Raw genomic sequence first — 15,507 nt, 5'->3', positions numbered from 1 at the left:
CAATTTCAAGAGTAGTGGAAGTTTGTATTATTCTTTATTCTCTCTCTCTTGTTCATTGTTCATCTGTATCACCTTGTGCACCAACAATTGGTATCGGAGCTCCAGTTCAAATCCACAAGGAAACACCACGAGAAACACGAGTGAAATGGTGAGGCATTGTGTGATTGATTTCTATTTGGAGAATTCATGTTGAATTTCTGTTCAGAATCGTAACAGAATCACATATCTTGATTTTGCGGGATTGGGAAACACTATGTTTATGTGAGATCTTAGTGTATTTCACAAAGGTTGAAGATGAACGAAAATAATCTGAGCACCAAGATTCCAGTATTTGATGGAAATAATTGGAATCGTTGGATGACTCAGATGCATGTGTTGTTTGGAGCTCAAGATATTCTTGATCTCATCAACGACGGTTACGTTCAGGTTTCACTTTCCGAAAATGTAACAGATACGTAGAGAAATGCTCAGTGTGATCTGAGGAAGAAGGATCAGAAGGATCTATTCTACATCCATCAGTGTGTGGATGTGAACGTGTTTGAGAAAATCGTTGATTCGTCGATGGTGAAAGCTGCGTGGGATACACTGGTGCGGTGCTACGATGGTGATGCATCAATGAAGAAGGTAAAACTCCAGTCTCTACGTAAGTAGTATGAGAAGCTCAGCATGAAGAACAATGAGAAGGTACTTAACTACATCTCCAGAGTAATTCTGATCACAAGTGAGATGAAGTCGTATAGAGAAACTCTCTCTGAAGAAAGTATCATTGAGAAGGTACTTAGATCTCTTACTCCTTAGTTTGATTACATCGTTGTAGCAATTGAACATTCTAAGGATCTGAGCATCATGAGAATAGAAGAGCTGCAAAGTAGTCTAGAGGCGCAAGAGTTGCATCTGACTGAAAGAACCTCAGAGAGAGAGGTATAGAAGGCTATGAAAGCTTCTTTTGTCAAAAAAGACTAGAAGCAGTCTTGGTCAAAAGCCAAGAAAAGACATGGTAGGTCTCAGAAGTCAGAAACCTCAACTTCTGAAAGTCGGAAGGGAAAGGAGAAGTATGACAAGAGAAAAGTTCAATGTTACAGTTGTAAGAAGTTTGGCCACTTCACTGCAGATTATTGGTCAAACAAGGAGAGGAAATCAGAAGAAGCAAATATAGTCAGAAGTTCTAATGATGAACATGTGCTATTAATGGCTTCTGATTTTGATAGTGTGTCTCTAGAAGATTGGTGGTATATGGACACTGGTTGTTCAAACCATCTTACTGGAAATAAGAAATGGCTGGTTGATTTTGACTCTGTAAAGAGGACCAAGATCAGATGTCCTGATGATAAGTATCTGAATGCTGAAGGAATGAGGAATGTTAGAGTGATTCTGAATAATGGCAAATCTGCGTTAATTTAGAACGTCTGCTATGTTCTTGGCATGAAGAGCAATTTTATGAGTATATGTCAATTAATTGAGAAGGGTTTCTCAGTTACCATGAAGGACAATCTTTTGAAGTTGTATGACTGTAATCAGAAGTTGATTATGGAGTAAGAACAGGGAAGGAATAGAATATTCAAGGTGAATGTTAAAATTGAAGACTCTGAATGCCTTAGCGTAACAAGTGTTAAGAAGGAGAGTGAGTTGTGGCATAAAAGATTTGGTCATTTGAACTTCAGAAGCTTAGGGCATTTGAATTCAAAGAAACGGGTACGTGGAATTCCTGCAATTAGGAAACCAGAAAAGTCATGTAATGTGTGCATGAGAGGGAAGCAACCAAGACTTCTATCTGCATTAGAAGTAGCTCCAAGAGCCAAGCATGCTTTAGAAGTAGTCCATTCTGATGTGTGTGGACCATTTCCAAAACCTTCACTAGGAGGGAATACATGCTTTGTGTCATTTGTGGATGAGTTCACAAGGATGACATGGGCATCCCTTATAAAGTTCAAACACGAGGTGTTTGTTGAATTTAAGAAATTCAGAATCAAGGTTGAGAAACAGAGTGGTCAGACTCTAAAGATTCTCAGAACTGGTGGTGGAGGTGAGTATAACTCTATTGATTTCAAGAAGTTCTGTGAGGAGAATGGAATTGAGCATGAAGTGACTGCTCCATATACTCCTCAACACAATGGTCTTGCTGAAAGGAGAAATCGAACTTTGCTTGATATGACAAAGAGCATGCTGAAGGAGAAGAAGCTTCCTAACACTTTGTGGGGAGAAGTTGTTGCCACTACAGCATACATGCTCAACAGGTGTCCAACCAAGAAGCTGAAGGAAATTGTTCCTTTTGAGAGATGGACTGAAGATAAGAAAAATGTGAGTCATTTCAGAGTATTTGGTTTTGTCTGTTATAAACACATTTCAGATGCTACTAGAAAGAAGTTGGATGATAGAAGCAAGGTGATGCTACTGGTGGGGTATCACAGTACATGTGATTATAAGATTTATTGTCCATTCACTAATAAGGTTGAAGTCAATGGAGATGTTGTTGTGAAAGAGTTAGAAGTATGGGATTGTAGCAAGTCTCAATCCAACTCCGTTGCAGAGTTAACTTCTGAAGATATTGATTCGGATTCTGAAGGTGAGTCAGAGTTTGGAAATTATATTTTAGAGTGAGTCAGAATCAGAAGGCGAAATTGATTCTGAGGAAGAATATGATCCTAATCCAGATTCTAATGGTGATTCAGATTCTGGTGATGGTGATTCAGATTCTGGTGATCCAGATTCTTATGGTGATTTAGATTCTGGTGGTAGTCCAGATTTTGGAAATATTCCAGATTCTAAAGGTGGTCGTGCTTTTGAAGTCGGTACTTCTGGAGTTCCAACATTTGATATTGTTCCAGAATCAGAAGATTCTGAACAAGTTTAGAGGCCACAAAGAATTAGAAACATTCCAATAAGGTTTGCAGAGTTTGACATGTTGCAAGATACTGAAGTAGATTCTGAAGGGGAAATTATTCAGTGTGCCATGTTAGTACACTCTGAACCTGTGAGTACGGAAGAAGATCTCAAGAAGAAAGTCTCACTGAAGGCCATGAAAGAAGAACTTAATGCCATAGAGAGAAACAAAACTTGGAAGCTGACAGAACTTCCAAAGAACAAGAAAGCCATCAGCGTGAGACAGGTTTATAAGGTGAAGCTAAAGCCAGATGGATCAATTGGAAAACACAAAGCAAGGTTAGTTGTAAGAGGTATTCTGCAGAAACCTTGGTTAAATTACTTCGAAGTGTTTGCCCCTGTAGCAAGACATGAAGCAATCAGGTTGGTGATTGCGATAGCTGCTAACAAGAATTGGCCTCTAATGCATTTAGACGTGAAATCTGCATTTCTGAATGGTCCATTAGAAGAAGAGTTTTATGTGTCACAACCTCCTGGATTTGAGAAAAAGAATCAGGAAGGGATGGTGTACATATTACACAAAGCTTTGTATGGACTAAAGAAAGCCCCTAAAGCTTGGAATCTGAAAATTGATTCATTTTTCAAGAAGTAGGGATTTCAAAAATGTGAGATGGAGTATGGTGTTTATGTTCAACATACTTTTGAAGGCAATATGATTCTGGTGTGTCTGTATGTTGATGACATATTGCTAACAGGAAGTTGTAAACATGAGATAGCTAAGTTCATGAAGGAACTGATGAATGAGTTTGAGATGACTGATCTAGGAAATATGGTTTATTTCCTAAGGATAGAAATTATGTACTCTGAGAAAGGCATAATTTTGCATAAGCTGAAATATGAACTTAAGCTTCTAAAGAGGTTTGAGCTGCTGAATTGTAAAGTTGTTGTCACACCCGCTGATACAAATCATAAATTGGATTCTGATTTTGATGGTGATGATGTAGATGCAACAATGTTCAATCAGTTGGTAGGATCTCTGAGATATTTGTGTAATACCAAACCCGATATTTACTAATGCAGTTGGAACAATGAGTTGATTTATGAGTAAATCGAAGTGGTCTCATTGCCAAGCTGCTGTCAGAATTCTGAGGTATATAAAGGGAACTCTGAAGTATGGAGTTTGTTCCCTTCTGGTGCTGAAACTAGCTCAAAACTTCTGAGTTACTCTGATTCTGATTGGTGTGGAGACAGAGTTGACAGAAGAAGTACTTTTGAATACTTGTTTAAGTTTCTGGGAAGTCCTATTTCTTGGTGTTCCAAGAAGCAACCAGTTGTTGCTTTGTCAACCCGTGAAGCAGAATATATTGCAGGTGTTGTGACTGCATGTCAAGCTGTGTGGCTTCTGAATTTACTGCAGGATCTGAAGATCAAGGTAAACATGCCTCTGAAGCTGATGATTAATAGCAAGTCTACAATCAATCTTGCCAAGAACCCAATGTTGCATGGGAGAAGCAAGCATATTGAGACTAAGTATCACTTTCTGAGAAATCAGGTTCAGAATGGAATGCTAGAAATTGTGCATTGTAGCACCCAGAAGCAGCTGACAGATGTTCTGACGAAGGCGATCAAGACTGATCAATTTCTCCGCTTGAGGGATGAAATTGGTGTTGTTAGTTTTGGTTAAGTTGAATATGAATTAAGGGACGATGTTAGAATTAATTCATATTTTGAGAAACTTGTAGACAAAGTTTGTTAGAGGGTATTTTAGTATTTCTCCTAAAGTCCCACTTGTATTTAAGCAAGTGAGTGGTGTGAACAAATTGTACCTTTATTTCTTTTGCAGTGTGTGTGTGTGCAATTTCTGTGTAACCATTTTATAACCATTTTAAGAGTAGTGGAAGTTTGTTATTATTCTCTCTTCTCTCTCTTATTTATTGTTCATCTATATCACCTTGTACACCAACAAAATCTAGGAAGCATGACCATAGAGATAATGGTATCTGGATGAGGTACTAGAATAGAGAACAAAACATATAGGGAGTAGTATGCAATAGTATTCACTTAGTCTTTGTACATCATGACAAATATAATTTCTGTTGTGAGCTTGTACATTTTATTTTACTCAACCAATAAACCTATTTTACTTACATTTTACCCATATATGTTTGAAGTAAAAAAAAACATCAAGAACTATTAACTGAATCTTGGACAAACTTTTAATTTGGACAAGATATACATATTTTTGTTTGTAGGCATTGTTTATCCCTATAACATTATCGAGGTATATTCTAGGGGAAACAAGGGAGAGGGGGGCCAGGCCATAAAAAGATGAAGTATCATTGAATCATATTGACATTTATTTCATTTGGAAGGGTGAAAAAATTCATCTATTTGCAGATTGAAAAGAAATGAATAATAAGGCATGCATATCATTTGTAGACACTTCACAACTTGGAACTTTACTGCCTGAAATGACTTCTAGACGAAATCTAAGGCAACAAAATTAATGTGTCACCATTAAATGGTATCAACTAACATGTGCTTGTGATATTCTATCCCATCTACTATATTTAGGATTGATAATTATAAATAAATAAAAATTATGGTGGAAACGAACCAAATCACTTAAACAAATTAAATTGAATTGAAAACAATTGAATTATTATGTTTGATTACTGAATTGAGTTTGTATTACACAAATAGTTCTATTACTGAAACAAATAGCAAATAAATTGAATTAAAACTGAAACTGAACTGAGTTCAAATTGAAAATGATAAATGATAAAACAAATTTAAAATATTTTATTTAAATTGTTTAAAGAAATAATAGTTCTTTGATAAATAATTCGAAAAAACTGTGGATTTGATATGGTTCAAAATTTCGAATTGTTATACTAAATCAATAATTCTGATTCAAATCAATTCTAGATAAATTGAGATGAGGTACCATTATAATATGGTCAAGTACACTTTGATTTTTTTTATTGAAAACCTTTAATATTTTTGTTTTTAAATTTTTAATTGTCTTCCTTTGACAAAAGATTTTTTTTTTATAAAACAATAGGTTTTAATTGTGTAAATTAAGTTGTAATTCTTAATTTCAATAGCTTGTTTGACATGACAAAGGTGAATCTTTGTTGACACTGACTTAATGCCAATTTGACAACTTCATGTAGCTAAAGAAACTTGTCAAGTTATAACTTAAATGAGAATCAACTAATGCTCAAATTGGCCACATAAAATGTCACATTAAAAATTAGACATTAAGTCGGTGGACTTTGAGGACTCATTTTGCACAATTAAATAAGAGTATACAAATTGTATAATTGTAGTACAATACAGTTAAATCTTTTAATTTTCTTCAAATATCTTGCAATCATGACAATTATACACTAAATAATTAAAACATGTGGAAATTGTAAATTCTAACATGCTTTTAACACACTTTAATTTTTTTAAATATATTTGCAAAATAAATCAATTTGTTTATTGACCGAAGTATCTTTATAGAAATATGATTTAAATTCAAAGTATTAACTAATTGTAATGACATTTTTAAGAATCATTGATCATATTGTAATTCTCTATATCTATCTATCTGTCAGTATATTTATCTATCTATCGTTTTTTTTCTGAGATCAACATGTAATTTGATTTATACTTAAAAAATAAAAATAATGTACTACATTCCTATAGGATTGCAGCAATTTTTTGAATAAATAATATATGACGAGTTATATAAGTGTTGGCTTCCTAATAATACGGCCAAAAGCAAGAACCAACACAACAAGATTCGTGACGAACACTGAACACAAACAAGTTGAGACATTGTTCAGTTCATCTTCAAATGCAATAAACAGTATCCTATAAATAGTAACTCACCTTTTGCTAGTTTATATATATATATATATATATATATATATATATATATATATATATATATATATATATATATATATATATATATATATATATATATATATATATATATATATATATATATATATATATATATATATATATGAAGATGAAGGAAAACTATTATATTATATAAATCAAATAAATGAAGATGAATTGAAAGCTATTATATTATAAATAAAATAAATGAAGATGAATTGAAAGCTATTATATTATATAAATAATATAAATGAAGATGAATTGAAAGCTATTATATATATATATATATATATATATATATATATATATATATATGGACGGAGTCAGAAATTTTGAATTGTGGGGTCAATATAAATATAACATTTCATTTTCAAAAATATATATATAAATTATAATTGTTCTCTACGATTTTTCATGTTTTGAAAATGTTGAATGATTTTCTCATTTTCAACATCAACAAAAATATCTCTCTCAATGTAAGTAACTAAGCAATCATTTAATCAATCATCACCCATGCGATTTCGCATTCGATTCTTGATAATATTCATAGTAGAGAAAACTCTTTCAGTTGTAGTAGTTGTCACCGGTAATATAAGAGATAACTGTAAAAGCAAATATACCAACGGGTACACAACATGTTTTTTGGTCTCTACGAGCTTGATAGAAAGATCACCCATCCCCTCTAATTCTGAAAATTCATTGTCAGAGCATACATCTAAGAAATAGTTTTCAAGCTGACAATCTCGTGCCAATAATTCAACTTTAGAAAACTCTGAAGAATAAAATTGAGCTAAATGAATTAACCTCTCATTATCAAATGCAGAAAATGAATCTCTTGGACTTAAACAAGCTACACAAATGAGCAACTCAGTATTCACTTTTGTAAAATGATTGTTCAACTCTTGAAGTTGTCGATCAATCACTTCATAAAACAATCCAACTTGAAAATGGTGTAAATTAGATACTTTCTCCATTTTTCTCTTTGACTTTTTTTGTGTCGGTTGAAAAGTGTCATCCATATCTAGAATGTCAATATCATTATGCTCACAAAATAATGAAACATCATTCAACAAAGAATCCCAACCATTATCTCTTATAGCTTTTAGCCTTATTTTGGACACTTTTACTAACTTCATAGCATTTACAATATCTTGATCACTTCTTTGTAATGCTTGAGATAAATCATATGGAATTCCTAAAACTATTTTCATCAAGTGCAAGATGAAAATAAATTCAAAAGATTGCATATAATTCATCAGCATTAGTGCTTCACCTTTTTTATCTAAATTTGTTTCATCTTCCTCATCCATTTCTAGCACATCAATCATAGAAGAGAATAGAGAAACTATACTAAGTAATGTACCATAATGTGAGCTCCACCTTGTTTCCCCCGCCTTCTTAATTGTCATTTCTTGATTCAAGCCACGCCCACTAGAGATTTCTCCATGTTCCAATGCTTGTTTCACCTTTGTAGCTTGACTTTCACGAAGAATATCTCGACGCTTACATGATGCTCCAACAACATTATACAAATTAGCAACCAAATTAAAAAATAAAGCAATTTTGGAATGTTTTTTTGCTAATGTCACAAGAGCTAATTGGAGTTGATGGGCAAAACAATGAATAAAAAATGCATAACAATTCTCTTTAAAAATCAAGCTTTTTAGATCAATGTATTCACCCTGCATATTACTTGCTCCATCATAACCTTGTCCACGTATCCTTGACAAACTTAATCTGTATTTTGCAAATAAAGACTCCAAACCCGATTTCAATGTTAGAGCACTAGTATTTGAAACATGAACAACACCAAGAAAACGCTCAATAATTTTTCCTTCATTATTTACATAACGTATAACCACAATCATTTGCTCCTTCACTGAGATATCACGAGATTCATCAATTAAAATAGAAAATAAATCATCTCCAAGATCATCCAGTATAACTTTAGTAGTGACCGTTGCAGCAGCTTTAACAATATCTTTTTGAATATCAGGAGATGTTAACTTAAGATTTCCACGACAATTTTTCCAAACTTTATAAATATTTTCATTATGATTAACAATAAAATTCATAAGTTCAAGAAAATTCCCCTTATTTCTGGATGAAATTGACTCATCATTACCACGAAAAGCTAAGCCTTGTGCTAATAAATATCGAGTACAATCAATTATACCTGTCAAATGAATTTGATAGTCCTCTTTAACTTGATTGGTCTATTAACACAAGACACCTTCAATGTGTTGCTTTTGTTTCATTAGAGCTTGACAATTTCCAAAAGGTTGATTATGAGAGTTATTTACATCTCCAAGATGAACTTGAAACCTTTCACTTTTTTTTCAATTTGTAAAGTTTTCTGTTAGAAAGGCATCACCGCAACCTTTATGTTCTTCAAGATGTGACCTATAAACAATATGCATATGTAGCATCCTCACTTTGACTATATTCCAACCAACTACCATATTTTAAATACCAACCCGAATTAAACTTACGAAAGGTATCTCCAAATTTTCTTTGTGGAAAAATAATTTCTTTTGGTTGACAAGGACCCTTTTGCAAATAATATCTTATAATTTCATCTTTATCACTTAGATGATAATCTGACATTTTTTGTCTTAAACCGGGATCATTAGGAAGTTTTTCCAATTCAAACTGTAAAAAAAAAAAATTCATGGGAGGACCCAGTTTGGGGCTTCGACGTTCATTAGATGTTTGAGGATTAGGAGTTGATGATTGCTCTGTTGATTTTCTTTTGAAATATTTTTCCATTGCTTATTACTAAAAACAAAACAAAAAATCACAATTAAAATCATATTCATAAAATTCATAATAATACTATAAAATTGATACAAACACAACAATTTCAAACAAATACTACAAAACTCTAAAAATAAATTTGCTGCCATTAACACAATCTCAAGCTCAATAAAATAATAATATATATTTTACTCTTATTACAATAATAAAAATAAATTATAAATTCATAAAGATTAAAATTTTGAAAATTACCTTTTAAAAAATCAACAATGGAGAAGAAGTTAGAAATAGAGAGACACTTTGTAGTGAGAGAATAAGGAGTGAGAGAAAGAAGAATACGAAAAAGTTGTTTGTTTCTATTTGGAAAGAGTAAAAGAGAATTAATAGGAATATGAAAAGAAATAGGAGTTAAATTTTTTAATTTTATTTTAAATGCATATGGATGTGGATGCGTGTGATACTCTGAATCATTTTATTAAGTGGAGTCATTATTAACTTTTCTTCCTAATTTTTAGTACATTAAATATATTAATATATTATTTATATTATTAAATATTAATCATAGAAGAATGTGGTGGGGGCATGGGCCCATCCTTTTTTCTTAATACCTCCGTCCATATATATATATATATATATATATATATATATATATATATATATATATATATATATATATATATATATATATATATATATATATATATATATATATATCCAACAACTCTTTATAGCATATTCGTATAACATACTTTATCGTTTAATTAAAAGCTATTATCATATAGATCATGTCTATAAAATTTAATATCAATCGGAAATTCTTTAACATGTCAACGAGATAAATAAAAACTAACGTCTTACAAAACTTCATGAAAACCGTTAATTTTTATCATTTTTTTACATATCAAATAATTTTTTATTGATGTGAAATTTTATAGGCGTGACCTATACGATAACAGTTTTCAATTCAATGGTGGATTTTGTTATACAAATATAGGGTAAAAAATTATCGGAAGTGTCGTGTACTAAGTTTAACAATTTGGTGTCATTTGATCTCTCTATCTATCTATCTATCTATCTATCTCTCTCTCTCTCTCTCTCTCTCTCTCTCTCTCTCTCTCTCTCTCTCTCTCTCTCTCTCTCTCTCTCTCTCTCTCTCTCTCTCTCTCTCTCTCTCTCTCTCTCTCTCTCTCTCTCTCTCTCTATATATATATATATATATATATATATATATATATATATATATATATATATATATATATATATATATATATATATATATATATATATGCGCGTTAATAAACAATAAAATGTTTTTGGTTTTGGCTTAACTTGTATTTAAGAAAAGTGTGAAGTTTTGTGTGTTAGTAATGTAATTTAAATTCAACTCACTTAAGTTTGTATTTTGGTTTGTATTTTATTTAGTTAGTTTTTAAATTCTTATGCAACAATGGAGATTAAGTGTTAACTCCAATAATTGGTATCGAAGCTCTGGTTATGATTCACTGGAAATACGACTGTATGTGAGGTGTGTGATTGATTTTGTTTAATAAAATTGTGTTGAATTGAAGATCGAAATCAAAGATAATCACATATCTTAATTCTCAGAGTTTGGGAAACACGAGTGTTAGTGAGAACTGAGTGATTTTCACAAGAACGATGATGAACGACATAAATGGTAGCTTGAATACAGAGCTTCCAGTATTCGACAGAAAGAATTGGAATCGATGATCGATCCAGATGCATGTGTTGTTTGGAGCTCAAGATTTTCTTGATCTCGTCAATATATGCGCGTTAATAAACAATAAAATGTTTTTGGTTTTGGCTTAACTTGTATTTAAGAAAAGTGTGAAGTTTTGTGTGTTAGTAATGTAATTTAAATTCAACTCACTTAAGTTTGTATTTTGGTTTGTATTTTATTTAGTTAGTTTTTAAATTCTTATGCAACAATGGAGATTAAGTGTTAACTCCAATAATTGGTATCGAAGCTCTGGTTATGATTCACTGGAAATACGACTGTATGTGAGGTGTGTGATTGATTTTGTTTAATAAAATTGTGTTGAATTGAAGATCGAAATCAAAGATAATCACATATCTTAATTCTCAGAGTTTGGGAAACACGAGTGTTAGTGAGAACTGAGTGATTTTCACAAGAACGATGATGAACGACATAAATGGTAGCTTGAATACAGAGCTTCCAGTATTCGACAGAAAGAATTGGAATCGATGATCGATCCAGATGCATGTGTTGTTTGGAGCTCAAGATTTTCTTGATCTCGTCAATGACGGTTACACGCCAGTTGTAAAAAATGCAACATAACGCAAAGAAATGTGCAACGTAAAATGATGAAGAAGAATATGAAGCTCTTTAAGAAGATTGTTGATTCGACGACGGCAAAGGCAGTGAGGAATACACCGCTGCAGTATTATGGTGGTGACACGCCAGTGAAGAAAGTAAAGTTGCAGTCTCTACGCAAGTAATCTGAGGATCTTAGCATGAAGAACAATGATAAGGTAACTGATTACATCTCTATAGTGATTATGGTTGTTGTATCCCAAAATTTTCCCTCCAGTTTGCTTCTCACATGACCTATAACCTGAGACTCACTCGACTCATTCATGTGAATCATTCATGCATAATCAACACATGCTAATAAACATCATAGATTCAAGATCGTGGTTAACGAAAGTCGTGGTTTTGGCCTGAAGATTGTGGTATTGTTGATCATGTGAAAAAACCCTATTTACTCGATGCTTAGGGACCTCAACTCCTGAGACCTACATTCATCTGTACTTTTTGGTCAACTTTGACCAAAGTCAACCAGTTTTATCATGAACCATTAAAATCTCTTTTACAGGTGAATAATCCATCTACATCCAATTTTTTTAACATTTACTACATTAACAATCCAATGGTTTTCAATACAAGTTCTAAACAATAAACATTCAATTTCAAACCTAACATTAAAATCCCAACGCCATTTCACTTACACATTCAAATTCTAATTCCATTCATTCCAAGTGCATCGTAATACAACTCTAATTCCATTCTAATTCCAAATACATTTGCATTTGATTTTCGTAAGACACAAATTGCATTACAACACTTTATGCCAATACATAAACCATAATACATTCAAAACAATGCCAATCCATCTCAAGAGTCACAAAAATTAAACTAGGGAGACTAAATTCAAGTAAGTCCTAACATGCTAAAATAATTTCCAAGACATCCACCGTCTTCATGCCATTGTCATTCAAAGACCAAGAGGAACCATATTGTAAGATCCATATTCATTCCAAATCATAGCATATATTCATTCATTTCAAACCGACATCAAACATGACCAAAACTCACAACACTCATTGTCACATTCATAGCTTATTTCATAGCGTTAGTCAATTAGCAGTTTGACGATGTAATAAATCATGGTTGGAGCAATCAAAATAGTTATCTTTCTGATATAATTTTCATGTAATTTCATTCAACCTGTCCTACATCACATAAAGTAGAAGTCCAACATAAAACATACCATTAAATCCACCACTCGTGAGATGTTTAGTGGATCTGAGATGCTTCCAGAACCACCACCTGCTACAAACCCTACAAACTTGTGACATAATGAACTTCAACCTATAAAGTTTTATAACAGGGTAAAACAACTTCTGACCTATACAAGTACCTTAACAGAAAACCAGTCTCATTTTACATGCTAACTTCGCCATTATAACAACCAATGAGCATCACCTTTAACCAAACCACATTTAATCACTCAAATAACAACAGTAGGTCGAGCCCCGGACCGTTTGGACAACAAACCTTGGCAATGCGTAAACCAACTCAATCAAACACGGTAAACAACAACATTAAATGTCTTCAAGTATCATTACCCCTGCAGCAAATAACCATTTCAATAACATTATGTTTTCACTTATAATGGTTAACAAAAATATTGTGCTAGCAAAATAGAACCAACCTAACTAATTGAACATATTACTTACTAATTTAAAACAATTAACTTTAGTTCACAATTTCCTAACAGTATAACATCTTTACCAAATTAACTCATTACAGAATTATCCAAAAACTCTAACCGAAATTGAGTTTGACCAATTCATAACATCCATAACAGAATTCCACAACCAACTTAACTAACATTCCCTAACTCCTCTAACTGAAATCCATAATAGAATTCCACAACCAACTTAACTAACATTCCCAAACTCCTCTAGCTGAAATCCATAACAGAATGAGAAGGAAAAGAAGTTCAGAAATCTATAAAAGCATGCCTTGCTCCTTCATTTTCATTTTCAGTTCAAAATCATTCTTCTCCCATTCTTCACTTCACCATTCTTCAATACTTCTTCTCTTCCCTCCAATCTTCTTCTCTCCAGTCTTCACTCTCCTCTTCATCTTGCAAATACGCTTTTCATTCTCCATTTTCACTCCACTCTCAACAACACTTTTCACTGACTCCTGAGTCAAAACAGAAGATGTAACATAATTTCGGCATCACTGAGTTGAACCGAAAAAGAAAACCGAAAACCTTACTCATTCTTATTTTCCGTTCACAGAACGTGCATCAGAACGAAGAAACGCAACAATCATACGTTGCCATCTCCCTGCAAAAAGCTTGCTGAACTCTTCCTCTCAACGTCTCGAATGCCCTCACGCTCTCCGATTTCATCTCCAGTACACAGGCAAGAACACAATAGCAAGGCATTAAAGCGAAGCAAGGAAGAGAATAATGAACGATTCAAGGAAAATCAAGCAGAAACTAAACGGAAGTGCGGTACCTGGTGAGTTTTCGATTCGACGTTCTTCACTTTCTTCTTCTGTTCGTGTGCATAGAAGAGTGAACTGATTCGATAAATTTCTGAATCCGTGAATCGTGACGATGATGAATAAACATGGTGAATGATGAGCGAAGAGGGAAAACAAGATGCTTCGTTATGAAGAACATGGAGATTCCAAATCGGTGAGCTTAAGGTTGAACGTGAACGAGATACGGCGTCGATGTTGGATCGGAAGCGTTGCTCCAATGCCATAAAACGCATTGAAGCGCCCAAAATAAGGAATGTGTGAGCGTGGATGACGGATCCTGGATGTGAGTCGCATGATGTTGATTGCGGTTCGAGCAAACTGGACTCTGCTATTGAGAGGCGGTGGCGCCATTGTTTGAAGTCGAGCGTGATGGAGGATGTGGCGGAGTGTCGTCGGCGGCCAATGAGGGTCACTTTCTGTTTGCGATCGACCGTCCCTTTCTTTGCTTTTGATGTTTCAGCAGAAAGTCTTGGTCCCTTGAGTGAGTTTGGGTTTGGGCCTAAGGCCCTAACGGTGGATTCCAGGTACACACCCTCTCGGATTCTACACCCCATCCGGTATTTTGTAAGGTTGTTGATATTGGGCCTGAGGCCCATTCACTGATTGCAGTCCAGCTTCAGTTCCGCACCCCCATATCTTTAGTTTACTTGCACACTAAACCCCTTTTAGAGTTAATTAAGATTATTTCCTTGTTAATATTTTTACTGAGCGAAATTAATTTTGTAACTTTTAATTCGAATTTTGTTTTAATTAGAATATAGTTCAAATTAGATTTTAATATAGATTTTTTAATTAGATTAAAATGAGGATTAGAATTTTAATCAATTATAGAATTTGGTTAATTTCTAAACATTAGGTTAAAACCAACTTTAAGACTTAATCAATTTTAGGCTATAATTAGATTTTGACTAATGATAACATGCTCCCTTAGGATTTTAACATAGAATTTTTAATCAATTATGGCATGATCCCTTAGATTAGCTTGATTAATTCTAACCATTCGATTAGGTTATAACCTAGTTTCCTAAATCATTTCAAACTCTCCGGTTTAAATTGATCAAAAGTAATTTCGATCAATTAAATCATTTGAAATTGTATAATCCCACAGTCTAATTTGAGTGACCAAAAGACCATTGATCACTTAATAAGACTTTTCTTCTAAGTTGTGGAGCTCGAAGCCTCAAGTCAAGATCTTCAACCAAGGCGTCCTT

General features: G+C 33.1%; 1 protein-coding gene and 1 pseudogene across 1 annotated transcript; both read right to left on the bottom strand.

Annotated features, from left to right (window-relative positions):
• Window positions 1-7,217: 7,217 nt before the first annotated feature.
• LOC127100504 (uncharacterized) lies at window positions 7,218-9,486 on the bottom strand (annotated as a pseudogene).
• Window positions 9,487-12,514: 3,028 nt separating this feature from the next.
• Window positions 12,515-14,865, bottom strand: LOC127128204 (uncharacterized). Its single transcript, XM_051057438.1, has 2 exons — window positions 14,269-14,865; window positions 12,515-13,364 (listed from the first exon to the last, which is right to left on the bottom strand). Exons 1-2 carry the CDS (start codon window positions 14,848-14,850, stop codon window positions 13,359-13,361), a joined length of 588 nt encoding a protein of 195 aa, XP_050913395.1. The 5' UTR covers window positions 14,851-14,865; the 3' UTR covers window positions 12,515-13,358.
• Between the last annotated feature and the right edge of the window lie 642 nt (window positions 14,866-15,507).

Source organism: Lathyrus oleraceus, chromosome 1, assembly GCF_024323335.1.
Source record: "Lathyrus oleraceus cultivar Zhongwan6 chromosome 1, CAAS_Psat_ZW6_1.0, whole genome shotgun sequence".
In the NCBI taxonomy this organism is placed as follows: Eukaryota; Viridiplantae; Streptophyta; class Magnoliopsida; order Fabales; family Fabaceae; genus Lathyrus; species Lathyrus oleraceus.
This window is presented reverse-complemented; position numbering and strand designations above follow the sequence as displayed.